This window comes from Lethenteron reissneri, chromosome 35 (assembly GCF_015708825.2).
Source record: "Lethenteron reissneri isolate LAM-NWPU_2019-01 chromosome 35, ASM1570882v1, whole genome shotgun sequence".
In the NCBI taxonomy this organism is placed as follows: domain Eukaryota; kingdom Metazoa; phylum Chordata; class Hyperoartia; order Petromyzontiformes; family Petromyzontidae; genus Lethenteron; species Lethenteron reissneri.
In genome coordinates, this window is record NC_083813.1 from 13081253 (window position 1) to 13107718 (window position 26466).

At 57.5% G+C, this 26466-nt stretch overlaps 1 protein-coding gene across 3 annotated transcripts in view; it reads left to right on the top strand.

Moving 5' to 3' along the window:
- Nucleotides 1-21372, top strand: part of LOC133350965 (calcium-transporting ATPase type 2C member 1-like) — a 39182-nt gene extending 17810 nt beyond the window's left edge. For all 3 annotated transcript variants that reach the window (XM_061565824.1, XM_061565826.1, XM_061565825.1), the window contains exons 9-27: nt 5313-5381; nt 5613-5688; nt 6089-6155; nt 6588-6712; nt 7140-7237; nt 7378-7473; nt 8152-8244; nt 9093-9197; nt 10451-10619; nt 11012-11182; nt 11445-11545; nt 12691-12741; nt 14579-14745; nt 15789-15857; nt 17025-17141; nt 17715-17862; nt 18178-18273; nt 18802-18943; nt 20092-21372. In XM_061565824.1, the coding sequence (XP_061421808.1) occupies nt 5313-5381; nt 5613-5688; nt 6089-6155; nt 6588-6712; nt 7140-7237; nt 7378-7473; nt 8152-8244; nt 9093-9197; nt 10451-10619; nt 11012-11182; nt 11445-11545; nt 12691-12741; nt 14579-14745; nt 15789-15857; nt 17025-17141; nt 17715-17862; nt 18178-18273; nt 18802-18943; nt 20092-20216 (2085 nt within the window). In that variant the 3' untranslated portion in view covers nt 20217-21372. The remainder of the gene's footprint in view (nt 1-5312; nt 5382-5612; nt 5689-6088; nt 6156-6587; nt 6713-7139; nt 7238-7377; nt 7474-8151; nt 8245-9092; nt 9198-10450; nt 10620-11011; nt 11183-11444; nt 11546-12690; nt 12742-14578; nt 14746-15788; nt 15858-17024; nt 17142-17714; nt 17863-18177; nt 18274-18801; nt 18944-20091) is intronic.
- The last annotated feature ends 5094 nt before the right edge of the window (nt 21373-26466 follow it).

Consider the following 26466-nt stretch of genomic DNA (forward strand, 5'->3'; position numbering starts at 1 on the left):
ACTTTTACCCCAATCACCCACTCGCACTCCATGACACCCACCCTCACCTCCTCCCACCCCCTTGTCTATTTACCTTCTCTCCCTTGCCCCCCTGGTCATTCCCCCCCCCACCCCCGCTGGTTTTGAAAGCCCAGATGCCACTCGAGAGCACCGCCATCACACTCGGTGTGACGTCTTGACACCGCACGCGCTGCTGACGCTGCTGTTGCTGCTTCTGCTGCTGCTGCTGCAACTAGTACTGCTGCTGCTGATCCTACTGCTGCTACCGCTGTTTTTGCTACTGTTGGTGCTGCTACTGCTGCTGCAACTACTGCTGCTGCTACTGTTGTTAATGCTACTACTGCTGTTACCACTGCTGCTAATATTACTACTACTGCTGCTGCTACTGTTGCTAGTACCACTACTGCTGCTACACACCCGTTCCCTGGCCCGCTATGATTGGGTGCGTGAGCAAGGGAGTCCGTATTTGTTTCCACGGTGCTCCCCCTCCCCCACCCGCCCCATCCCTCGTGTATCTTTAGCGTTGTGTATTAGCCGGACATTGGCGCGTTCACTCGGCGTCTCTCTGACGCGGCCGTCTCTCTATTTCGTGAGCAAAGCAAAGTGGGAGATGCTTTTCAAGCGGAAGAAACGAAGCGCCCGGGGATCTCTCAGCCGGAAGGGGGCGTTGGGTTCCCGCTAGCTAGCGTCCTCGCTCCGCCCGCCCGCTCGTTACAATCGCGTTGCCTGCGCATCGGTCGGCCCTTAATTTCTACCGCGAGCGAGTCGAGCGACGCGTGCGGGGGAGACCGGCCGCGGAGAAAGGAGCGAGCCGCCGCGCTTCGTGGAGTTAAACCGAAGCGCTTGGCCCTGGAGTGCCGTCGCCCAAACCTCACCGCACGCGTTGTGTATTTTTCTGTCAATGTGCGGAACATTTATTCCCACCTTAAGTCTACTCACAAGAGTAAATATCACAGGCCCTGCAAGCCAGCCCAGGCCACGATGCCATCTGTTTTTTTCCGCTTGTGAGCAGCCCTGTAGAGTGACCTTGTTTGAAAGAGGGAGGGGTATACGCAAACTCAGGTGAGGGGGGTTGAGTAACGGTGCCACGGGCTTTTGCCTGCCAGAAGAGGGTGCTGAGCCTTCAGCAATGCTTTCGGGGGGTGGGGGGGGGCGCTCATCCCCCTGCAGCCTCCCCCTTCTCCCTGGCGCTCCGGGGCTACACGCGAGGCTCCCGGTGATGCCGAATCGCCCTAATTGCCGTGGTGGCTGCGGAGAGAGCCCAGCGGTTGGAGGCTGCGGGGAGGGATATGAAAGCGGCCGTTTGGGCGGCCGCGGAGCACGGAGCCGCGAGCTCGCCGGGCCGAGCGGAGACATCAGACGCCGGCTTTGATAATCCGCCTGTGCACTGAAGTTGTCAGCGTGGCAGTGTGATGCCAGATTAAAAAAAACATTAAAAGATAATTTTTCATCCAAATTAGTTTTAATTACTCTGCCAAGCTGTTTGTGCGGTGTAACCGTGGAGCTTATTTGCTGCTCCGCGTGAAGATCTGTGAGATTCGAGCCCGACCTCCTATCCACGGCAGCAAACACCCACGCACGCAGCAGTCATACCACCATCAACGTCATCATTAGTTTATTTGGTATTAGCACCGTTCTTACAGTACAAGGCCAAAAACGACACGCTTACTCAGCCACACACTCGCACGCTCTCCCACACCCTCTGCCACCTATTCACTCTCTCACACACTCAACTCTCTCATTCGGTCATTCTTCTGTTTACTCTCCCACTCGTTCACCCACTCACCACACCGCAAGTCACAATGTTCCCCTTTCTGCTTCTTCCCTTGCACTGCTCAACTTTGGAATCTCTTCCCATCGTCGTCTCTTTTCCCCAACAAATCTTGTGATAATTACCTTGCCCAATTCAAGGACCGGAGCGTTACGCTCCTAATCCATTACGACTTGGATCGCGCTATTTGTTTCTGGCCGTTTGAAGTTTTGGGCCTTAGAGGCTGTGCTCGGCAACTGTGTAAAAGTAACAAAAAAACGTCAGTGGAGCAAGCGCAGCGGGACGCCGGCGGCGACGCTGCCCTCTCCGTCCGACTCTCGTCGCTGTGCTTGGGGTGCCGCTATGAAGCGCCGCAGCCGGAGCCACCCGCGGGCGCAGCGCTTGCTCGCTTGTGCCCACCGTGGCCGAGCCCGTGCGGGCAACCATCCGTTCGTGTCGAGCGCGGTTTGAAAGTCGCGGTCAGTTATGTTTGCGATAAAAAAAACGGTGCGCGTTATGAATCGCGTTATTATTACTTCTGTATTATTATTGTTGTTGCCGCGGTTGGTTTTCCATTGCCCCTTGTGCGCATTTGGCGTCCGTTCAAACCCAAACTGTACGGGCGTGGAGAGGAAGGCGCCGCTCTGTTGTTGTTATTGCACCGCGAGGGCGCAACTACAAACACCCGGCGGCAGCAGCAGCGGCAGCAGCAGCGGCAGCAGCGGCGGCACAGCAGGCACAGCAGGAGGCCAGGGGCGGCCTCTTCGATTCCACTATTCAAACGAAACAAGAATGGAGCCCGTGCTCGTTAACATCGACTACTTTCAAATGACACGTGCGTGGAGTGGCGGCGGAGTGATTGGCGCCCTGCGCTGTGAAGACGGTTCCCTGCCGCGGCGGCTAAGATCGGTGGCGAGTGAGATCTGAACTGGTCCTGAGCCCCCCCTTCCCCACCAGCCTCCACTGGGCAGCGTGGTGAAGTATGGTCAAGTGACCCCATTGATCTCCGGGGCATTCGGAGGCCCGTGTCCGGCAGTGGATTGACGAATGTCTATGATATGCGAATCTTGCATTGAGGCAAATGCAGATTTGTAAAAGACCAGAGCGAGAAAAACCAAGAATCAATGCGAACGAGTGGGTGAAAATGAGACAAGTTGAACAATTATTCTTTGGGTCTTTCGGTAAAGTCACGTAGATAGGTTCAAATAAAATAACAAAAATAACAAAAAACTACGACATTTCGATCGCAACCCAAGTGGTCGTCATCCCTTTTTCCCCCCTCCTGATGACGACCGCTTGCGATCGAAACGTCGTCGTTTTTTTGTTATTTTTGTTACTTTCACTGAACCTATCTACGTGACTTTACAGAAAGACCCAAAGAATATGAATTCCTGCAGTCACGAAAGCTTTAAGTCAAGATTTAAGTTGAGCAATTGTTGAATTACATCAGGACCCTGAATCGTGACATTTAACAAAGTTGTTGGGAGAGGGGGGTGGCCGGAGTGAAACGGAACAGGTCTCATCATCAGAATTGTCATCGTCGTCATCGTCGTCATCGGTTCCGTGGGGGTCGTGGGGGCTATAAACTCTCTCCGCAACTTGTGGACTTTAACGGTCTGCTCAGCGCCTGCCGTTCACCACCACAGCACACTTCCTCGGCTGGCCTCACCAATAACAAGTTTAGTGGTAAAGCCCGGTTTATAATGCGCTCCACCCTGCAGGATAGTGCCGCCTGGAGCACCATTAAACCATTGCGACTCCCTGCTCCTCCTCTTGCTCCTCCTCCTCCTCGCTGTTGCCAGTAGTGGACTTGCACGCCCGTATCTCGTTCCTCACCTGTAACAAGCCGAGGCAGGGGTTTATGCAGCTGTTTGAAACCGGAATGTTTCGGCGGGCCCGTCACTCTCTCCCTTGTGAGACGCGGTCGGGGACTTACGCTTTGCTTCCAAGAGGTCGTTAGGGGTCCACATGACCCGGCCAGAGGCATCTGGAGCCAGCAACGCATTCCGTGAAAAGTGATTATTAAAGCAAACGCTGCGGGTGCTCTTTGTCGTTCAGCAGAACAGTCAGAAGTCACCAGCTGTTTTGGAATACATCAAACTGGGGGGGTGGGGGGTGGGGAGGAAACTGGTGTGTATTCTGAAGGATGTTTGCCAAGAAGTGCATTGTGAAGCCAAATACACAAGGGCCGTTGTTTGTTGAGGCTGAATGAGCCTGGGTCGGGGCGGGCTGGGAGAGGAAGCCGTGGGGAGCTGGCTTCGTGTTCTTTGTTTGGCATTGCAGCCTCTGCGCAGTGGCACCTGGGGGCTCCTGAAGGGAACCTGTGTTCACTTCAATTCCACATCACTTCACCGGTTGGCAGGTGACTAGAACCTGACGGCGACACACAGATGGGTCCGTTGGTGCGGTGCTGGTTGAGGATTGGGGCACACGGACCAGTACTTGCGTGGGTTTTCGCGTTGCGCCGCGTAACTCTCCGTTGTGTTTTCGGGTTGCGCCATGCATTGTTCGGCACGATGTCCGACGTTTCGCTTCGACGTGCCGGCAGCGGCACAAACCCACAAATGCATCGGAGAGCTACACGAACACTCGCGGCGGCCGCAGGGAGCAGGAAAGCTGCTGCAATGGTTTGGCCGTGCCACTCGGAGAGCAGAGGGGACTTGCTAGCAGCCTCCTGCAGGACCTGTCGGAAAGGACAAGGAAGAGATGTCAGCCCGAGAGCAGCTGACTCATGATGATGATGATGATGAACGTAGCGTCTGCGACAGGCAGCAGCAGACGTTGTGCAGACCCAAGAGGTGATGAGGATAATGCCAAAGTATCAGACGTGCCCCCAGGACAATGGCGATGATGATGATGACAATAATTATGATGATGACGATGATGTTCATAGTGACAGTCCTCACCATAACCTCTACATCAGCCGCCCTCTTTGCTCTCGGACGCAGTCGTTTCCTTGGCCCAGTCCCTCGAGGCGGCAGAGGCCTCTGCTCTGACCTAGGAGTGATCGCTTCTCGCCACCAGGGCCCAGGGAGAAAGAGACTGACCATGCCAACCGCGATACCCTCGACCCCACCTCTCCCGACCATGGCAGTGCCCCGCAGTGCTCCGACTCTACCGCACGGTTCTACGCCTGCTCGAGCGCTTCAGGGTCGCGATGCCGAACATTGTCATCTTGTGCCATTGCGCTTCAAACTCGGTGACCCGAGTTCGGTTACCGGTCACTGCTAGCATCCGTTTCGATGCGTGAACCGATCTCGTATCCCGCCCTCCCACCAGACTTCACAGACCCGGACTGACCAGCGTGGTGAAGTATGGTCAAACAATTCCCACGATCGACACAGCGTGGGGACGCTTCCGCCTGATCGGCGGATTGGCAAGAGGCTGTGCTCGCCACCCTGCGATCGGTGACCGCGTGAACGTGGCCGGGATCAGTGTGGGCACTGTACGTCGTGGTCGCGGTGGTGTTGTTTGAGCCGTGATGCGGTCGCGCGGTGAGCCCCGGCGCCTTCCACCCCCGCGTGACCCAGGACGACGCCCCGCGTGCGCTTTGTCTCGGCAGGGAATTGTCATTGGGACCGGCGAGAACTCTGAGTTTGGAGAGGTCTTCAAGATGATGCAAGCTGAGGAGGTGAGGCTCGGCTCGCACCGTACGCGACGCGTGCGCTCCCCGTTTAGACCGGAGGTAGCTCTGCAATATCCGCTTCTGCTGGGCCATTCTGGAACACGGAGGTCGCGGCGCTCTGCCGGAGATGCGAACGGATCATTCAGTTCGTGACGTGACGCGAATAGCGCAATCGCGATCAAATTGAGGACAAATTAACACGTACAAGTCACGTGGTGGTGCTTTCTTGCATTGAAGGCCCCGAAGACCCCGCTGCAGAAGAGCATGGACCGGCTCGGCAAGCAGCTCTCCTTCTACTCCCTGTGCATCATCGGTGAGTGGTGGCTCGCACCAAGCTCCGCGTTGTGCTCCAGCGTCGACAAACACAACGCCGTGACTCTCGCCACACGCAGAGTGCAGTGCGCACGCGCTGTGCGTGTGTGACTGTGTTCGCATGTGCGGATTCGATTTCCGCTCACGGCCACCAACACCAGTGGCGACTATCTGAACCAGTCCTGGCCCTCCCCTCGGTCGACTCAGTCTCGAATGAGTACCCCATGCAGTGGTGTGTTGCTAACATCGCCATTGGGGACACACAGTTGGCCGGGCGCGGTGCTGGCCACCCACCCCCTCTTGTGACGTGCCGGCCTTAATAGGTGGTCGCTAACAGCACTTCCCCCAGCGATATGTTTAGGCTACAGGGAGATCTTTATCTTTCGTGTGCTTGTGCCCAGGTTTGATCATGCTCATCGGGTGGCTGCAAGGCAAGCACATCCTGGACATGTTCACCATCGGCGTCAGGTACGCTCGGTCACGCAATGGCCCCAATTGTGGCCATTGGCCTGATAGTGGTGGTGTGCAGGCAGTGGTGTGCTGGTGGGGGCCTGCTGGCGGTGTTTGTGGCTGGATGTCAAGTGGTGGTGATGTGTGGTCGTGATGGCTTGGAGGTGGGGGTAGTTGGTGGTTTTGCAGGGCAACAGGTGTGGGTTGGTGGGCCGGTGGTGGAAGTTGCTGTGGGGGAGTGCCAATGCAGTATGGCGACCGTGACACTGAGGCTTGTGGTGAAGAGCGCGGTGGTGACACATTGCGCAGCGCTGTGGCGGTGTGCTGGTGATGGATAGGATTGGTACGGCGGTGGAGTCTGCGATGGCACGCTTCTGGGTGAGAGCGTGTCGCGGCGGCACCGGCGCGTGGCCGGCTTTGAGGCGAGCGACGCCGCTTGTTTCGCTGCAGCCTGGCGGTGGCCGCCATCCCCGAGGGCCTCCCGATCGTGGTGACGGTGACGCTGGCGCTCGGGGTCATGCGTATGGCCAAGAAGAGAGCCATCGTCAAGAAGCTGCCCACCGTGGAGACTCTGGGTACGACCTCGACACGCGACCCCGACACTCGACCCCGCACGGTGCCCGCGCTTAAAAATGAAATGCGCGCGATTGCCAAAAATATTGAGCTCCCTTTCTCGGTAAGTGTTTCCAGTTAGCCGACTCGGAGTGCAATAAGAACCTTTGGGAGCGTGCACCGTTGGGGAAGGTGAGACGCGGGATTGGTGGTATTAAAGCGAGCAGCGTGAGTTGGTAACAACGTCCCCGCCGTCTTCCAGGTGGGTGTGGCCCTCGGGAGCACTGCTGCCCTTCTCTCGTTGCGTTCCTGTGGGAGTGTGGCCCCCAACCACAGTGCTGAGCCAGTCCGCTCCCTTGTCCTCGTCTGCCCCATGACCCTGTGCCCCACGTGGCCTCATGTGACCCCGTGTGTGTGTTTGTGTGCCCCCACCCCCTGTGTCCATCGCAGGCTGCTGTACGGTGATTTGCTCGGACAAGACGGGGACGCTGACCAAGAACGAGATGACCGCGACGCACATCTGCACGGCGGATGGGTTGCACGCAGAGGTGACCGATGACCTCTCACCCGAGGGCGACCTTTATGCCGACCCGAGGCTGATCCTGGTGTGATTTGTGCGGCGCTGCGCGGCCACCGCTCTGTGTGGGAGTTGCGTAAGTGCGTGGTTTGCTGCGTTCGCTTGCTGCAGGTGACCGGCGTGGGCTACAACGTGGACGGGGAGGTGCGGGTGGAGGGAGAGATCGTGCACGGCTACTCCCACGCGTCCATCGCCAGCGTCGTCGAGGTGGGGGGGGTCCTCGCCACCTGCAGTGCTGTCCCACGTGTGTCTGTCTCTGTGTCTCTGTGTGTACATGATGTGGCGTGGAGCTGTAGTCCAGCGGTTAGCACGCTGTGCTACGAACCTGGCGACCCGAGTGCGATTCCCGCTCACGTCTAACACCAGTGGCGATTATCTGAACCAGTCCTGGGCCTCTCCTAGGGCAACTCGGCCTCAAATGATTACTTGGAGCAGTGTGTAAACTTCACCACTGGAGAGAAAAATGCAGTTTGGCGGGGCGCTTGACACACCACTTACTAGTTTTTACCGTGCTGGCCTTCATAGGTGCTTTTGCCCCAACAGTCTGTTAAGGCCACAAGGGGTCATTGTTGTGCATTTATTCGCGCGTATACAATTACATCTCGGTTATCCGTGAGTGGATCACTTGGGTTGGGGTAACCGTGCTAGCGCGAGCATCATATCGCCTCCATCCCAGTGGTGTAGCTATCGAGTGTGCAGGCGGTGCAACTGCTCTGAGGCCCAGGTTTTGGGCTAGGAAGAAGGTGGGGGCCGTAATTAATTGCCCGCGCCAGGACCTATGCCAACGCCCCTGTCCCGTTCATGGGGACGGGCTGCCCGCTCGTCCCGAACGAAGTGCGACTGGTGGGCTGATGTTCATAGCCATGTGACCTGAACCGCGTGCAGGCCGGGTGCATCTGCAACGACGCCATCATCCGCAGCGACAAGGCCCTGATGGGGCAGCCCACGGAGGGCGCCCTGCTCGTGCTCGCCATGAAGGTGAGGCCACGGGGGGACGGCAACGGCCGCGTGACGTCCGCGACGTGGCTGTCGAGGGTGGGGGCGGTGCCACCGCACCCGGGCCCAGGAGCCCGAGGAGTCCAGGCCCCGGGTTACAAAGATGGGAGGGGAAAATTGAACGGACGAACCTCAATTAATTTCTGGCACCGGGGCCGACGCCAACCACCTTGCTACCCCACGAGACCCATAGATTGATGTGGAGACCCAAAGGCTAACATGGGGTGGTGCCTCGATTGGGTGCGCGGGACGCCGTGTGGGATGTCGCCGTGCGTGCGTGCGCCCATTGTTCTCCGGTCCCCTTGCCGCATTTAGAAGCCTGTTTGTGGGTGATTCACTGCCGGATTGTTCCCAGAAACGCCGTTCCGTTCCCTGTTTCAGTTTCATTTATTAGGTATAGCCCTGTGAGCCATGCGGCTTTTGACTCGGGTGCAACCTGTTTTGCCGAGGCAGAACGTGGTGGTGATGGTTGGGCACACAGTGACGCATTGATTAAAATAGATTTTTGCGCTCAGGATTGCTTATTTACAATTCATGGAAATTAATGTAACACACTGCTGTTATATCCGAGCTCGTGGAGTAAATGGCATTGTGCAAACAAGACAGCTGCGTTTGACACATTGCAAATGAGACGGCAAAACTGAGACCAAAAATAACCGGTCCTTGAATCCACTCGTGACCACGGATCGTCACAGTTCATCGCATCACATTGCCTAGTGACGGTGACGGTAGCGATTTTGGTGAAAATGACGACGGCGACGATTTTGAAGATGACAACGACGGCGTCGGTGATTGTGCTTCTCGCCCTGTCACGCGATGCCTCCGTAAAGATGGGCCTGGCGGACGTGCGGGGAGACTACATCAGGAGGAGGGAGATCCCCTTCAGCTCCGAGCAGAAGTGGATGGCGGTGAAGTGCGTGCACAGGACAAAGCAGGTAACACCACCGCCCCCCCCACACGGCCACGTGTTGCCCGCCCCCCTCCCGCCGCCCATCCCTGCTCGGGTTTAAAGGCACCGCGCACAGGCGTATTTCAAGGGTCACACATTTTCCTTCACCCCGCACCTCCAATTAGCACCGTTGGCTACGTACGGTGTGAAAGAAGTTCAACGTACATTCATGCACTCGGCAGTGTGCAGCGTTACGGACAAAACTGTGTATCGGATGGGGTTAGCCTCAAGGTAGGTTGGTGTGAGCCGGGTGGCAGTGGTGGCTGCTGCTGCTGCGCGTGGCTGCTGCCTGTGACCCAGCGCGGTGGAGGCAGCAGCAGCAGCGAGGGTTGGTGGATCACCGCCACGGATGTTGTGTGAAACGCCCTTCTACCGGTAGGCGTCGAGGAGGTGCCCGTACCCTGGCGCGCCAGTAGAAGGCAGTACAGCAAAGTGGACGTGTCGCCCTCTGCTTCCACCTGTACGGGGATAGTGTTGCCTCCTCGCGCATGTGGGTTTTCTCCGGGTGCTACGGTTTTCTCCCACGTGTTTAATAAACACAACTCAGCATTCACAGGCTCAAAACATCTTCACATAAGCCCCAATGTGGCAGGAAGGTCTTTAAACAGGGCTCAGTGTGGTTCCCCTGGATAAATGAGTAGATTAACAAGTTAGGCGAGTGCAAGGCTAGGCTACAGGGTTGGAGATAGATGGTGATGAGAGTTAGAGCGAGGGTCAAGTTAGCCTTATGTGAGGATTAAGTAGGCTAAGATGAGAGCCAAGTTCGGCTAGAGTTGAGTTAGCTGAGGGTTAGGGCTAGGCTAGACTTGGTAAGTATGGCACCGTGGTGACGAGATCTTAACTCCCTTACCTCGTATACAGGAGGTTGTGGGTTCAATCCCGACCCTGACACCTGTTGTATATTTGGAGTTTGCATGTTTTCCCTGTGGTCGCGTGGATTTTTCTCCAGATCCTCCGTTTTTTCCCTCCACATTTAGAATGAACATCACGCGTTCAGAGCATTTGGCTGCTATACATTTCCACGTGATAAGCCACTTCTCGTTGAGCTATCGTTTGTGGCCAGGTCGCTTCTGTAAAAAAGCTATGTAGCTTAGTGGGCCTTGCCTGGTAAGATAAAAATAGTTTTGTGTTAAGTGGCGGTGGAAGTTTTACCGGCGGGTGGAGTGGCGCTCCGTGCCATCGGGCACGCTGCTTGTGCAGTGTCGGGGCGCCGTGCCAACGGGCGCGCTGTGTGTGCAGTGCGGTGCGCAGGACAAGGCGGAGGTCTACTTCGTGAAGGGCGCCTTCGAGCGCGTCATCGACATGTGCTGCTCCTTCCGTGGCCAGGGGCACACGCTGCCGCTGTCCGCCCAGCAGCTGGTGCTCTACAAGCAGGAGGAGACCTACATGGGCGCCAGCGGCCTGCGCGGTCAGCCACCTCCCCCCCCCCCCCCCCAACCCCTGCTCCCCCCAATTTCTCGGTTAAACACGTCATGCGTAAATACCGGCCTCGGGCATCATGACGAAGATGAGTGTGACTGCTCTCATCAGCATCATCAGCACAAGCAATGCTGGATGAAGGCCACCTCAAGTCGTCGCTATCCCAAGTGGTCATTGGCAGTGACTGAGAGTGCTTTAGAGTCACGGAGAATACCTGGGGGTTACCAGGAACAACTGGCACTGACCGCTAGTGAATGAGAGTGCGTGTAAGCGACTGCGAGTGACTGCGAGCGACTGTAGGTGTCTCGGAGTTGCCCTTCGGCGTGAGCGGCGGGGCCACGCTGGGGCTGAGCGGGCTTGTGGGGCCGTGTGTCCCTGCAGTGCTGGCCATGGCCTCGGGGCCCGAGCTGGGCCAGCTGACCTTCCTGGGCCTCGTGGGCATCATCGACCCCCCGCGGCCCGGTGTGCGCAAGTCCGTCGCCATCCTCGTCTCCTCGGGCGTCTCCGTCAAAATGGTCACCGGCGACTCCATGGAGACCGCCGTCGCCATAGGTACGGGGGCTACGGGAGGCCGCGACGCCGCGCCGCTCGCGAGGCCGCCCAGAGGCGACCGGTGCCGGCCGGCACAAGCGAACGTACGGCGCGGACAGCGGCGCCGGCGTCCGGGCGCGTGTGTGTCCCATCTTAGGCGCGGTCGCAGTTGGCGGCCGTGCCGTCAACGTGCGCGCGGGTTCCGTTGCGCCGCGGTCCGTTGTGGAGACGGAGGTCCCCTCGTGGCCGTCCCGCTGACCGTAGTTCGTGATTTTCGCGGCAGCCAACCGCCTCGGGCTGTCCTCCAACGGCGGCGGAGCCGCCATCTCCGGGGAGGAGATGGACCTGATGGAGACGACGCAGCTCTCCCAGATCATCCGCAAGGTGAGGACGAGCACGCGTCCCTCCCCCACCCCCCGCCAGACCGACACCCCCACTCCGTTGCTTCCAGAGGGCCACCCTCAAATATTTAGACGACCGATAAAATTATCAACACATGCAACGTGTTACGTGTGGGCGCGCTCAGGCAGGATATGGCGCTGGCTGGGATAACGATAGGGTGGCAGCCGAAGGATAGAACGTCTAGCGTGGAGATGGAGCACTGAAATCGGCTCGTCTGCAGGTGCTACGTGGATTCGTGACGGCTTGGGGAGGTCGTCATCCAACAGTTATATTTTATGGCAAACACTATATTTTAATGTTTCAATAATGAGTATTGTTAACGATAATAATCCTGACACGACAGATGCACGAAATATCATAATTTCTACACAAACGGTTTTGAATTCCCAAATTGAGTGGCTGTCCTTGAGTGCAGTCAATTTGGCCGCTCCAAAATTGACTGCGTGCGCCACTCTCGCCAGCCATGCGTCGCCCCTCTCTCTCTCTCGATGTGCGACAACGTCCAGCGTGTCCGGGTTTCCCACGGCCTCTCTGTCGCACGCTACCGCAGAACTCGGCCCCACGTGCTCTTCCTCACGTGGTGGAGCTGTTGAGGGTTTATCGGTTAAAGGTGTCGCGGTGTGTCTCTTGCGTAACACGTTTAGCCTGTTGTCTCTCCACTGGTGGATGAAAAGATCTCCACGCCGCGTCGGCTCTGGGGGTTGCCCAAGCATGCTCTGGTGCCCGGGACCGGGCGGGTCGCACTTGGCTTGCCACTGATGTTAGCCGTGAATCGGAGCTTCGGTGCCGCCGTCCCTGACGTTAGGGGTGTCAGGGCGTATCAATTCATCGGTGAATATCGAATCTTAATCTCACGACGATGGCGATCGGGAGTTGAGTGCTTAAACACAAGGACACCAGCCATGATAAGTATAGGATGACCCGCAACTTTCAGATAAAAACCAGCACACAAAGGACGTAACTGGAATATGCAAATGCATATTGCTCTGACGGCTACCTGTCAGCATCCATACCGGTACTCAGTACTTCCGAGGAAAAACGCGTGTCGCAAGGCGTTACAGAATCCATGCGCGTGCGTGATTTTTCTTCCTTGATTGTGAATTGCGTTCGCCTTTGTTGTGCTGCAGGTGTCCGTGTTCTACCGAGCTAGTCCCAGGCACAAGCTCAAGATCGTAAAGGTAAATTCAGCCTACACCCTGTGCCATGGGCCCAGTCACGAGTCCCCTGTGCTCAGTACTCAGTGCCCAGTGCCCAGATGTTCCTTGTTGCAATCGCAGCTCCTGGTGGCAGCGGCTCCTGGGCCGCCGGCTGTCCGTTAGCCGCGTCTCCCGTCCCACGCTGGTTGCTTCGTTGCACGTCGCTGGACGTGCCTGGCGCACGGCTCACGGCGGCTCGGTGTTCCGCTCTGCTCGTTACCCGCTGCCCCTACGTATTTTAACGTGCCCTCGTTTCTCATTACGAAGCCTAAGCGTCGCATCGCACCGGGCCAATTATACATCATTGTTCGTGGATGCTGTTTGCTTGGACCCCGACTCTGCAGACGGCGTTTTGTTGCCAAAACGTTTTGCATTTTTCCCCCCGCGGGGCGAGCGCAGCGGCACAGAGATCTCGGGGCCGGCGGCGCCAGGTGAGAGGGTTTCCGTCTGATGGGAATGCCTCGCCGCTTGCCCCGCGCCTCATTAAAGGGACGCGCGACCCGAGAAACAAACAGCGCTAACCCCGCACGCGACGCGTCCGTGCCGCGCGCGTCGGCCTGTCGGGCGAGCGGCTTTTGAAGCTCCGTTAATGAGGCAGCGGAGTTGTAAGTGACGTGCGAGCTCGTCGTTCACGGCCCGTGGCGCCGCGACCGCCGAGGAGGCGTTTGGAATGCTCGCGCCGTCGTGCCGCCGGCGCTGGCTGTGACGGAGCGCCCGGCGCTGGCTGTGACGGAGCGCCCGGCGCTGGCTGTGACGGAGCGCCCGGCGCTGGCTGTGACGGAGTCCCCGGCCGCGGCGTGAGCGTCGTGCTGTCACTGTCACGGCTTCAGACGTCCGTTGGACAGACGGGGACGCGCGGTGCGGTTCCGACACGTACCATGTGTTGATGATGCACCGATCATCGCCTGAACTTGACGTGGTGATTTTCCACGGCCAATGTTAAGGTGCGGGGGGGAGGGTCTTAGGACGCAAATTAGAACACATCATTCCTTGGCCGAACTAAAAAAAAATCAACGGCTGAAACTGCTTCTTACGTTCGCAATGCGGGCATTGGATTGTGGGTATTAATCTGTCATTTATCGTTTATACAAATGATAAGCTCGCATTACGAACAAGACGGAGCGGATGAATAACGATATAAACGAGTCGGTGAGCACGAGACTCGGATGGCGACCCCCAGATGGCGATGTCCCACAGAATCTCTGTGTCACGGGGCCTCGTGAGCAATCTCTACGGACGCAGCTGCGTCCCCGCCTGGGTGCGTGCGTGGATCGCGATTGTTTCCCTGGCGATGATTACTCCGCAAAAATACTCGGCACTGTAGGAGTGGCCTGGGCCACTCCCGTGCGCGGCCAAACTCGCTGCTCCATCTCCACGGTCTCGCACGGCAAACGTCGCGGAGTAAGCGAACAGTGCGTACGAGACGGGATGACATCGGGGGGAAATATTAAAACATTTTATGAAACACGCGCAGCAGGTGGGGACCCTGCCGCAGTGTAACAGTCGGCACTCTGCGCTTGCAGAATGTCGCCGATTCGATCCTCCGGCGAGGACGTTGACCTAGCGGGGAAGGTTTATGAAATCTGCCCGCCGACCCGCAACTGTCGGCCCATCAGTGTGTGCATGGGCGCTGGGCAAAGGGGATCGGCAGGTCACGTGCGGTGGGGCAAAGTGTGGGTATTTTTCCGAGAAGTCTGACTAGTGTGGGAGTGTCGGGGGAAGGGGTGGCGAGCCCCTTTACCGTCGCGCGGTGACGACGCGGGCGGCGAACGTTCGGCCGACTGACGGGCGTGCCGCTCTCCTCGCCGGGGCCCCGCAGGCGCTGCAGAAGAACGGGGAGGTGGTGGGGATGACGGGCGACGGTGTGAACGACGCCGTGGCGCTCAGGGCCGCGGACATCGGCGTGGCGATGGGACGCAGTGGCACGGACGTGTGCAAGGAGGCGGCCGACATGATCCTCGTCGACGACGACTTCTACACCATCATGTGAGCGCTCGCCGTCTCCGTCCGTCTGTTTCCGTCTCCCTGTCCTCGCATGCGTCCCTGTCTGCTGTCTCCCTGTCTCCCTGTCTCCCTGTCTCCCTGTCTCTAGCCACCTTGTGCAAGCTTCTCTGTCTTTTTGTATCTGAGCCCTTGTCTGTGTGTGACTTTCCCAGTCTGTGCTCCCATCTCAGTCTGTCTCCCTGTCTGAGTCTGCTTTCCTATCACAATCTAGTTCCTGTCTCTGTCTAAGCTGTCTGTCTCCGCGTGTGAGTGTCTGTCTCCCTCTATCCGAGTTATTGACAGTGTGTGTCTTTGTCTCCATTTGCTTTTCTCTGTTGTTGTCTCCGTGTCTCAGTCCGTCTCCTTGTCCGGTAGTCTTTCTGTTTGTCTGCCTCGATCTGTCTCTTGTCCGTCGCGGTCCGAATCCCCGTTTGTCGTCTCCCAGTCTCTGCGCATTGCTGTCTCAGTCCAGGTGCGTGCGCGGTTCAGTCCGTGTCTGTGTCTCAATAACAACACCAATTTAAATGTTATACAGCAGCTAAATATAACCGCCATCCCAAGGGGCTTCGCAGAAGTGATGACCTAGGGGAGCTGGGGGTGCAGGGTTCAGTGCAAGGAACCGGCTGGGAGAGAGAGCAACACGGCGGCCCAGCGACAATAACAGTGACGTCAGCAGTGACGACAGCAGTGACGACAGCAGTGACAACAGCAACGACGATGAGCCCCATGGACAGCCGGGGCAGCCAGGGTAGCACCGATGAGTGGCAGGGCCCAGGGCTCTGTCTGTGTGTCCTGGTGTCCCCTATCTTATAGCTGTGTGCACGTGTGTCCCTGGGTCAGTCCTAGTCTCTATGTACGTTGAACTTCTTTCGCACCATACGTAGCCAACCGTGCTAATCAGAGGTGCGGGGGAAGGACAACTAAATTGTGCACCCCTCGGCGTGCGTGCGTGTGCACGTGTCTGTGTCCGTGTCTCAGTGTGTTTGTCTGTCTGTCTTACCCGGTGCGTATGACGTTGGTCTCTGCGCCGTGCGCTTGCCCTGCAGGTCCGCCATCGAGGAAGGGAAGGGCATCTTCTACAACATCAAGAACTTTGTGAGATTTCAGCTGAGCACGTGAGTCATGTTTGTTTGTTTCTCAGCGGACACGGGACGCATCTGCAGACGGAACGCACTGTTAGAGGGTGGTCATAATTCAACGAGATAAATGCCCTAATTACGCGAACACGAATTACATTTTCTGCTGGTTCCCGCACAGCTAATGACTGATGAGTCTGTTTCGAGACGTCCGTGGCCAAAACATCGCGATCCATCAGCTCATCTTGCATTCTTTATCTGCGCTTCATTAAAATAACAGAGTACCTTGACAACCTCCAATCTCGCGCAAGCGCTTGCAAATCGTGCACGTTGCAACTTAATCGCGTGGAACAGCAAGTCGCAAAACTCCTCGAGCTAAAAATACAAAACGTGCGAAATGGAAAGCGCCACCGTTGTCGTTGTTGTTGTTGTGGATCGCGGCGTTTGACATCGCCGGGGTTGGACGTACGTCGAGCGCTTTAAAGTCGTGTAATTTATTTTGCGCGGCCTCGTTTGCGGGATGACCTCTCCGCGCCCGCCCGCCCGCCCGTCCTCCGAGGCGCCGCTCCAACTTCATAAATAAGTGCCGCTCGCCGCGGCCGCCCCGATCGTCACGTCGACGAGGGCAGGGGTCGCGCGTGATGCCGGGATAATTGGGTGCGGTAATCGACTCTGAGCAGGTGGCGCAGCCCACGCAGGGCCGACCCCGGCGCCACGCGCGCTGCGCCCGTCGCTGGAGGGGAAAGCGTGTTTAAGGAACGAGGGAAAAAAAATCCTCTCTCTTTGTTTTGCGCCGCTCGGTTTAATGAGGGCGGTTTTGCCCGGCTGGGCGTCTCGTTTTATCCGTCATCTTTACCGACGGCTAAACACGGCAGAGGTCGCCGCCGTCGTCATCGTCAGCCGTGATCGGTCCGCTGTTGGATGAAGGCCTCTTAAAGCCGTCACCGTCTCGCCACGATCCTGCACTGTGACGCTGCGACCAGCACCTGCGCACGAGCTGATCTCATTGCTCCGTCTCTGCAGTCGATGTGCTCTCCGTTAAATTATCTCAAGTGCAGGTGCAAGAGGGATTGAGACTTGACAAGCGATGAATAGCAGTGGATAGTTGTTGGCCGACTAGCTATGACGACGATGTTGACGATGTTGACGATGTTGACGATGTTAATGGTGACGGTGACGATGCTGACGGTGAGCCGTGCTTTGCAGGAGCATCGCCGCCCTGACTCTAATCACCCTGGCGACGCTCATGAACTTCCCCAACCCGCTCAACGCCATGCAGATCCTGTGGATCAACATCATCATGGACGGGCCGCCCGCCCAGAGGTACCTGCCCGTTCGCTCGCGTCGCGGCGTCGCCGGCGAGCGAGACTCTGGCCGCGCGTCACGACCGGGCCGATCCCTGCCGGACTCTTGCTTTTAACGCCCGCAGTGACGTGGGCACATTGACCGTGGAGCCCGCGTACACCGGTGTGTTTTTGGGGGGAGCTTTTAGACGCCACATAAGTTCGCGTCGCGTAATTGTATCGGCTCACAAAGATTTCCATGGAGAACAGTAAACTCGTGTTGAGACGCATGGACTTGCATATAAACAACATTGAGACTCGTAGAAACAAACACAAAACACACTGACACACAACGTGAAACACTTGCATTGCCAGCACCGCGTCGACTCGGTGTACATGTGATCACTACGTGCCGTGACCCTCGCAGCTAAGACGAAGGTGGGGGGGGGGGTTGGTGTGGCGGCTGAAGGGGCGGGGGACCGCCGTACCAACATGGTTGAGCATTACTGCACTCTACGACTCCACATTGTGTTGTAATTGTATGCTGGTATTGTGTATTTGTATTGTGTAATTGTATTGTGTAACGAGCGTGTATTTGTTGTTGCCGATGCAGTCTGGGCGTAGAGCCTGTCGACAAGGACGTGATCCGGCAGCCTCCGAGAAACGTCAAGGACAGCATCCTCACCCGCAGCCTCATCTCCAAGATCCTCATCTCCGCCATCATCATCGTCTCGGGAACCCTCTTCGTGTTTTGGAGGGAGGTGAGGGCTGCCCGCGGAAGTCTACGGAGGCGCGAGCGCGTTTCCTTCCGGTCCCCATCCATCTGCGTGCGCGACGCTGGCGCCGCGGTCGCAGTGCCGCGGTTTACGATCGTTGCGCGCGGGGAGCAGGGTGCCACGCACCCGTGGCGTCTCCCATAAATCACGTCGCTCCCTCCCAGACCACGCTCCGCTCGTAATCAAAATTAACCGTCGTTAATAACGGCGCGCGCGTAAATTGATGACCGCGTTGGCAACGGTGCGCCCCCGCCGCTCGGAAGGTAACGCCGCCGCTCCTCTCACCCTGCGCGGATGCAGCTTCAGGACAACATGATCACGCCCCGGGACACCACCATGACCTTCACCTGCTTCGTCTTCTTCGACATGTTCAACGCCCTGAGCTCGCGTTCGCAGGTTACCCAGCGCGGGCCCCCCGCGCACACACACGGGGGCTGCGCATTAACCGCGCTTGCCAAAAAGATAATCGGTGAAATGTTTTTACGCGCGAGCTGGTTTCATTACCGGCTGCTCTTTACTCATCGAGGGTCAATGACTGCACAAACACTTTTTAAGAGGCAATCAACACGGCCACGCTTGCTGCGTGAGGACGCATCGTCGTGTGTTGGCAGTTTCTCTCGCATTATGTCCGCACAGATGGCCGCACAATCAGCTTAATAAGTCACTTATGTCATCCCTTTAATTTTCCTTCTCAATAAAATCCCACTACTTTCTGGACAGTGAGAATTTGTGGGAAATCTTCTTTGATTTACGGAGGATTGTGAGAATATAGGGGCCAGGTTTTGAATTCCTCACTGAATATTTTCTCAGTGAGGCAAGATTGGTGTAGGTGGCACGAGAGAAATAGAGAGAGGGGTGGGGTATGGTGGGTGCGGTGTGCCGGCGAGCGGCGGCTCTTGACGCGACCGTCCGTGCCGCCCGCAGACCAAGTCGGTGTTCGAGAGCGGCTTCTTCAGCAACCGCATGTTCTGCTACGCGGTCGGGGGCAGCATCATGGGGCAGATGGCCGTCATCTACTTCCCGCCCCTGCAGCAGGTGTTCCAGACGGAGAACCTCAGCGCAGTGGGTAAGAGGAGAGCGTGGCGGTGCCACCGCCGTGCCTGCCGCCCCCATCCCCTACCGCCCGCCCTGGTGGCATGTCTGTTTGTCATCGTAGCGGGTGTGTGTAGCTATGTGATGGTGTGTGTGGGTGTCAGTGTGTTGGTGTGTGTCATTGTGAGTCTTTGTGTCGGTGTGTTGGTGGCGTGTCTGGTCGCGTGTGTGTGTGCGATGACATGCCTGCGCTGTGCGTATCTGACTGTGTGTACGTGTTGGCAATGTGTCAGCATGGTTGTGTGTGTGCCCGTGTGTCGTTATGTATGTTGGTGGCGTGCCAGGCTGTGGCGTGCGTGCGTTTGACGACGTGTGCATCTGTGTGAGGATCAGAGGTGCAAAAGGGGCAGTTGCTTTCTGCCCACCCCCTCCACCACGACGTGTCTCAGCAGCAGCCGTCATTTCTTCTGAACCAGTTTTGAAAAGAGAGTTTGGAAAACATATTTCCAACTTAGCCCTCTTGGCAGCAGAACAATTTGCCCCTCCGAAGTGCTTAGCCGAGTGTTCCACCCGCATGTCGCCTGCCATCGTTGTTGAAAGAAAATCTCGGTAATTTTAATAATTTATCTCCGCCGCCCGTGGCGTCCCTGCGGCTTAGCAGAAAGCAGCATAGATGAAACCTCTCCCCTCCGCTTGACTCGCGGGGAGGGGCGCTACGTGGCGTTACGGTTTCAGAGACTTGCGTACTTTTAATCAGCTTGCCATGCTTGCGGTATTTTAACATTTTGATATTTGAGATGACAGCTCATCCTCGCATTGCCGCAAGCAGCGCTATCCCGGGCTGGTAGTGGCGGCAGCAGATCAACGTGCGCTCATCTGGCTGTAAATAAGAGCCACACTGTTCATTACTCCCAGGACCAGTTGTCTATCGCATCCCTTTTTACGAAAGAGTGGTAGTCCCATTGGTACCTGCCTGAGTTCTAGACAAATTAAATCAATAATTCGTTCGTTTATTGTTTGCGCGTGCGTATGTGTAACTGTGTATGCGCGCATGCACATGCGTATGTGATTGTGTGCATGCCGACCTTTCCAGGTGCTCGCTATCGGCACTTGCCCCAACGGTGCGTTAATGCTACACGGGAGATCTTTGTCTTTGTGCGCTCGTGTTGACACTGCCGCCAGATCTGCTCTTCCTGCTGGGGCTGACGTCGACCGTGTGGATCGCGTCGGAGGTGATGAAGGCGGTGGAGCGGAGGAGGTTGTTCTCCCGCAAGCACGACGGGGGGGGATCCTTCCTTGAAGTGTGATCCCAGCCGGCGGGGTGGAGGGAGGTGGGGGGAAAGTGGGGGGGGGGGGGTGGAGGGGGGCGGTGGTGGGGAGGCCGCGCGCCGGTGCCGAAGACAAAAACCTCGCCGTGGACGACGAGGGCCGTGCGGCGACCTTGGCCGGTTTTGAAACAGATTTTACTTTTATAATGCTCTTATTTTTTCTCCTTTCCCCGCAGTTTTCTCAAAGGGACAATGCTATTACGTTTTATTGCCTTTTCAAGTGGTGATGCTTTCGCACGCGCGGCAGTATTTGTTTGGACGGTCCTTGCACTTGGTTTGGCTTGCTGGCATCATCATCGCGTCGTGTGGAACGCTCCTCTCAGACGTGCGCACTCGGTGTTTCTTGCCGTCGTCGGTTTTTGTTGTCGCGTGCGTATGCGTGCGTATGCGTGCATATGCGTGTGTATGCGTGCGGAGGCCTCTGTTTTGCGGCCTCGCGTTTATTTTTATTTTCAATCCCACCGCGTCGCTCTCAAAATAGCCTCCGCCTCGTCCGCCGCAGTCCGGTCGACGTGGCGGAAGTGGCAACGCTGGCGGTGACCGATCGTTCACCTCCTGTCCACCTCTTTCCCGCACGGCGACCTCGGCCGTCTCGTCATCGAGGGCCCAGAGCTCCGGAGCCGAAGGCCGCGGGGCGGCGAGCGGCGGACACGGCGCTCACGGGCCGAGGGTCATCGTCGCGCTGCACGCTCGCAATCCTGAGAGCAGCTTCCAAAGCGGGGACAACCACTTCTGTTGTTTATTACGCCGTCGCTGGCCGCGTTCCGTTGACTTCACCGTTGTATTTATTTCACCGCCCCCTCCGGAGGAAACGCACCCTCCTGATCAAGCGTGCGTATTTACGTCGCCAAAGCAATGATGCGAGTCTGTGCCGTTGTCAAACCGATTAAGTGGCACGGTGTTGTTACATCTCGTGTTCGTTGTTAGTGTGTGTGTGCGCGTGCGTGCGTGAGTGGGACTGTGTTGTGGCATGCTCGATGTGCAAACCGCTGAACCGTGCGGCCCTGCTCCCGTCGTGGAGCGGAGACGTTGGGCCGTGCGTGCGTCGGGCATCGTTTGCCGCGGTCGTGAGCGGACACGCGAAATCAAAAACTGCTCTTGAAGATAATTCAAAATAAATGCAGCTCACGCCTTGCATCGCTCCGGAGGGTTCTTTCAAGCAATGTCGCTCGCAGTAGGAAGTGCTGCTGTCGTCTGTTTCACCGTATTCCCTGTAGGAGGTCCGCTTTGTAACGCGTAGATGGCGGCGGTATTACCCTGCGGTATTTGACTGTGTTTTGCTCACCCTTATCCATTCACATTTGGCAGTTTTTAATACCTGTAATTATAGTTGTATCATAGTGAGGAATTTCAGGGTAATGTATTTTCTGATAATTAAAATTATTTGATCCAAGAACGTGCCACGTCCTGCGTTTAATTTCACTTGGGGATCTTGTCGCCGTTGCCGGTCATTCTCTCTCTGCTGCCGGATGAAGGCTTGTACGCTTGCCGGTGTGTGTGTCTTTCCCCCTCTGGTCCTGCGCGCAACCCCATCTCGCTCCTCTGCGCTTGGGGACTTCGTCGCGCCGTCTCGCACTGTAGATTTGGAGCTCGTTTTTAATTGGCCGTTGACTGCGCGGAATTGACATATGGCTAACGCACTTTGCTAGCAGCAATTAAGGAAGCCCTTGCAGCTCCCGGTGGCGCGACTTGGCACGAGCGAAGAGCATTTTTCTGGGCTCTGTGCCGTGCCTGCCACGGAGCGCCACGGAGAGACCCGCGCGGAGTCGCTGCCGAGTTTGCCGGGCAGATGCCGTGCGTTGACGCGCGGTGACTCCATCGGACTTTGCGCAAGCCGGCCGCGTTTGGTTCGTGGGGCCGCAGCAGAGACGGAGAGTGGTTTTAAAAAAAACTCAGAAAAAAAAGAATGGGATCGATTTGGTTTTTATTTTCTAACCGCCCGATAGCGGCAGATTAAGTGGGAGTCATTTATCTGGGAAAGCCTCACCAAGCGATGCTTGTGCGGCTGTGCGGCTGTGCGGCTGTGCGGCTGTGCGGCTGTGCAGTGTGTAACCCCAGCGCGCCGCCGAGAGCCTCGCCGAGTTGTAGTCGAGGACTCGTCCGGGTCCCGTTGACGACGCGCGCTGCAGTGTGCGGTTAGCGTCATCGACGCTTGCACCCGAGTGGTGCTCGGGGTTTACTGTATTGCCATCGAACGATGCAGCCCCCCCGGGGATTCGATGAACCGTCCCCCGAGGGATCACATTTCACTTAAACAATTCATTTCCCCTCGTGTCTCCTTCCTTGCGTCTTGTTTGCGCGATCGTTTCTTCCCCGGTAGTCTCGGTGGCGCATTCCAGAATGTGTGCACGTGGGTGCGTGCGCAGCCCTTGGCCAATCCGCTGCTGGATGACGGCCTGCCCGCACCGTGCCGGCTGTTTCACCGCACGACACGCCGGTCCGAGTAGGTTGGTGAAGACGGGCATCTTAGACGCGGGCCCATCGAGATAAGTACAACGACGGGCGTGGTGAAGTATGGTCAAGTATGGTCAAATAACCCTCGTGACCAAAGTGGCATGAGAGGGGGGGGGGGTTGTCTCATCCAGCAGTAGATCGACATGCGTGCAGCGGCGACATTGCGGTGTTTATCCAAACCCGTGGATGAGGAACCCAAAGTAGGAAACCCAGGCATAACGACGGGTAACAACGCTCCACACGGATAGATTCAAGAATCCATCGCTCTCCCGCCGCCACCTGGCTACCTTGTAACCCACGCCTACAGCTCCTGGTAATTCACGGACGTGGTTCTAACACCGCTGCATAGCGCTCAATGACACCGTGGTTCTAACACCGCTGCACAGCGCTCGCTCATTAACACCGTGGCTCTAACACCGGTGCACAGCGCTCATTGACACCGTGATTCTAACACACCGTGGTTCTCACTGACACCTTGGTTCTAACACACCGGTGCACAGCGCTCGCTCACTGACACCGTGGTTCTAACACACTGTGGTTCTAACACACCGGTGCACAGCGCTCGCTCACTGACACCGTGGTTCTAACACACTGTGGTTCTAATACACCGTGATTCTAACACACCGTGGTTCTAACACACCGTGGTTCTAACACACCGGTGCACAGCGCTCGCTCACTGACACCGTGGTTCTAACACACTGTGGTTCTAACACACCGTGCACAGCACTCATTGACACCGTGGTTCTCCCCTCTTGCACGGCCATTGTGAGGTTCCAGCCCCCCCACCCCGACGTTGCTGCCGGGCTGTTTGTGTTCCTGCACCGCGGAGGTGGCAGCCCCAAACCCACGGAGGCGGCGCGCGGGCGGCAGCGGCACGGACCCAGCGGAGCGAGAGGCGCCGCCGCCGCTCGCGAGGGCAGCCCGGACAGGTCGCAGGCGGATGGACGAGTCGCCACGTCGAGCTGAGTGATGGGCTCGGGCGGCCTCCGCAGGGATGAGCGGCCGCGTTGCGTTGGGAGCGCCGTTGCTAGGACACGGGGACACCTGGCAGGTGAGGGAGCTTGCGGCAGCGGCGGTGGTGGAGGATCCTGAATCCGCGACTGCTCGAATCCCGGACTCATTGCCTTGATCTCGCTCGTGTTTACGGTCAGGTGGAGTCGCGTGTGCGTGCGTGTTTTTGGTGAGCTGCACGGATGGGTGTTGGTGGTAATTGATGACTTCCCCGCTTGTGTTGTTTTAAGACCCCGCGGCGTCGTTTCCCACGGCCGCGTGCGCTTCGTGCGCTTCGTGCGAGCGCCGCTCCGCTGACTGCGCCCCGCGGATCGTCCGCTTGGCTTGCGGCTTCTCGAACGCGACGGCTCCGCGAGTTGCAGATACTGAACAATGGGGAGGAGACGCGAGGAGGCTTTACAAATGAAATGTTGACTTCTGCACTAATAGTGAGTGGGGGCGTCTGAGTTAATCGCACTGTGCGCGTGAACCGGTGGAGGAGCGGTGGTGCAGCGGTTAGCGTCGCACTGCGCCCTGAAACCCGGCGAGCTAAATTGGAATCCCGGCCCCCGGCTGTCGTCAGTGGCGAGCGATGTCCACACCGGCCTTGACCAATCCTCCTCCACCTCTTTGGGTTTTTGTTTTACCCCACGCTGCTTAGCGTGGTGAAGTGTGATCAAACAATCCCCCCCCCCCGTGATTGACACAGCGTGTGGAGATGCCTTCATCCAGCAGTGGATTGACAAAGGGCTCCGAGTTAGTATCAATGACGACGACGAATGTTATTTAGACGCGCCGAGTCGCGCTTCGCTGTCCACTGGGCACGGGGCGAGGTGACGACACCGCGAGTCGAGGGGCACGGGCAGCCCCCCCCAGGGCAGCCCCCCCCCCAGGGCAGCCCCCACGGGCAGCCCCCACACGGGCAGCCTCAACGGGCAGCGGCTCTGCCGCGGCGTGTGGGGGGCTGTCCGCCTTCACTACCAGGCCACTCCGTCGTGTTCATGCCCTCGTGTTCATGCCATCGTGTTCATGCCCTCGTGTTCATGCCCTCGTGTTCATGCCATCGTGTTCATGCCCTCGTGTTCATGCCCTCGTGTTCATGCCCTCGTGTTCATGCCATCGTGTTCATGCCATCGTGTTCATGCCCTCGTGTTCATGCCATCGTGTTCATGCCCTCGTGTTCATGCCATCGTGTTCATGCCCTCGTGTTCATGCCATCGTGTTCATGTCATCGTGTTCATGCCATCGTGTTCATGCCCTCGTGTTCATGCCCTCGTGTTCATGCCCTCGTGTTCATGCCACCGTGTTCATGTCATCGTGTTCATGTCGTCCGCCGTTTGGAGGGGAGGGGGGTGCTGTCGTTTCTGCGTATGTCGTGAGACGCGTGGGACAGCGGTGTTGGGAACGGGGGTGGCGTTGGGGGGGGTGCGTTGGGGGGGGGGCGTTGGGGGGGGTGCGTTGGGGGGCGTTGGGGGGGGGCGTTGGGGGGGGTGCGTTGGGGGGGGGCGTTGGGGGGGGGTGCGTTGGGGGTGCGTTGGGGGGGTGCGTTGGGGGGTGCGTTGGGGGGGGTGGCGTTGGGGGGGGTGGCGTTGGGGGGGGTGGCGTTGGGGGGGGTGGCGTTGGGGGGGGTGCGTTGGGGGGGGTGCGTTGGGGGGGTGCGTTGTCTGTCGCTGGCTCCAGGGTGACGCTCCGCAGCGCGTACCACGCGTGCCGATTCGCTGACCCCTACCCCGCATCAAACTTGTCACGTGTTAGGTGCTGGGTGGAGGATCCAGGCTCCAGGTTGAGGAGGCTGCCTACTCCACTCCGGGGTGAGGATCCAGAATCCAGGCTCCAGGTTGAGGGGGTTACTTTACTCCACTCCGCGGTTTCCAGTGTCCAGTCTTGGGTGATGAAGACAACGCGTGCAGGTGGATTCAATGATCACGTGACGATGTGTTTTAAATGGCGATGCTAATTAGATGATGGTGTTGAAGATAACGATGCTGATTAGATGATGCGATGATGAAACAAGATGAAGGACTGCTCCTGGCCTTCATGAGCCGAGTTTCTCGTTAGACTGCAACCTCTCTCCCTTGTGTGTGCGGTAGATGTGCACGCGCGTGTGTCGTCTGTAGGTCTCCCCTCGGTCGACTCAGCCTCAAATCAGTACCTGGTGTGGTGTGTAGACATCATCACTGGGGGAGATAAAGGCGGTGGCTCTATCCAGATCATCCCCACTTGTGCCGTACCCGCCTTTAAGTTGTTGCATTTGTCACAGCGACCCCCAGAGGGGAGTGGGAGCTATGCCCCCCTCCCCCCCCCCATGGACAGCTATGAAAAAGAGCTTTATAGCTCGTCGGATTCCTCCAGTATAAAGACATCATCCTGAAAGACTCCGATTCTGTGCGGCCCTGTGCAGGGGTGGGGGTACAGACCTACGGCCTGGAGCTCCCCACCAATACCCTGGACAGGGAGGAGGCGGGCAGCAGACGCAAAGTGACTTCGCGTTGACGCGAGCCACGATGTATTATTGACTCCGTGCACTCTCCACCATTAAAGCAACGTCCTAAGTACACGGCACGTCTATTATCCATATATCATAGATTACTAAATCTATAATAGATTACTAACGATGGACAACGGCGTCACTCGCGCAGGATTTTCAAACCGCGCCCTTTGCATGGTACTTTAAAATGTACACGCAGAGTGCATTTCGAATTTACGTGAGAAAATTCTCTCTCATAATCATCTACATCACATCATAATCATCCACACCACGTCATAACCATCTACAACACGATAT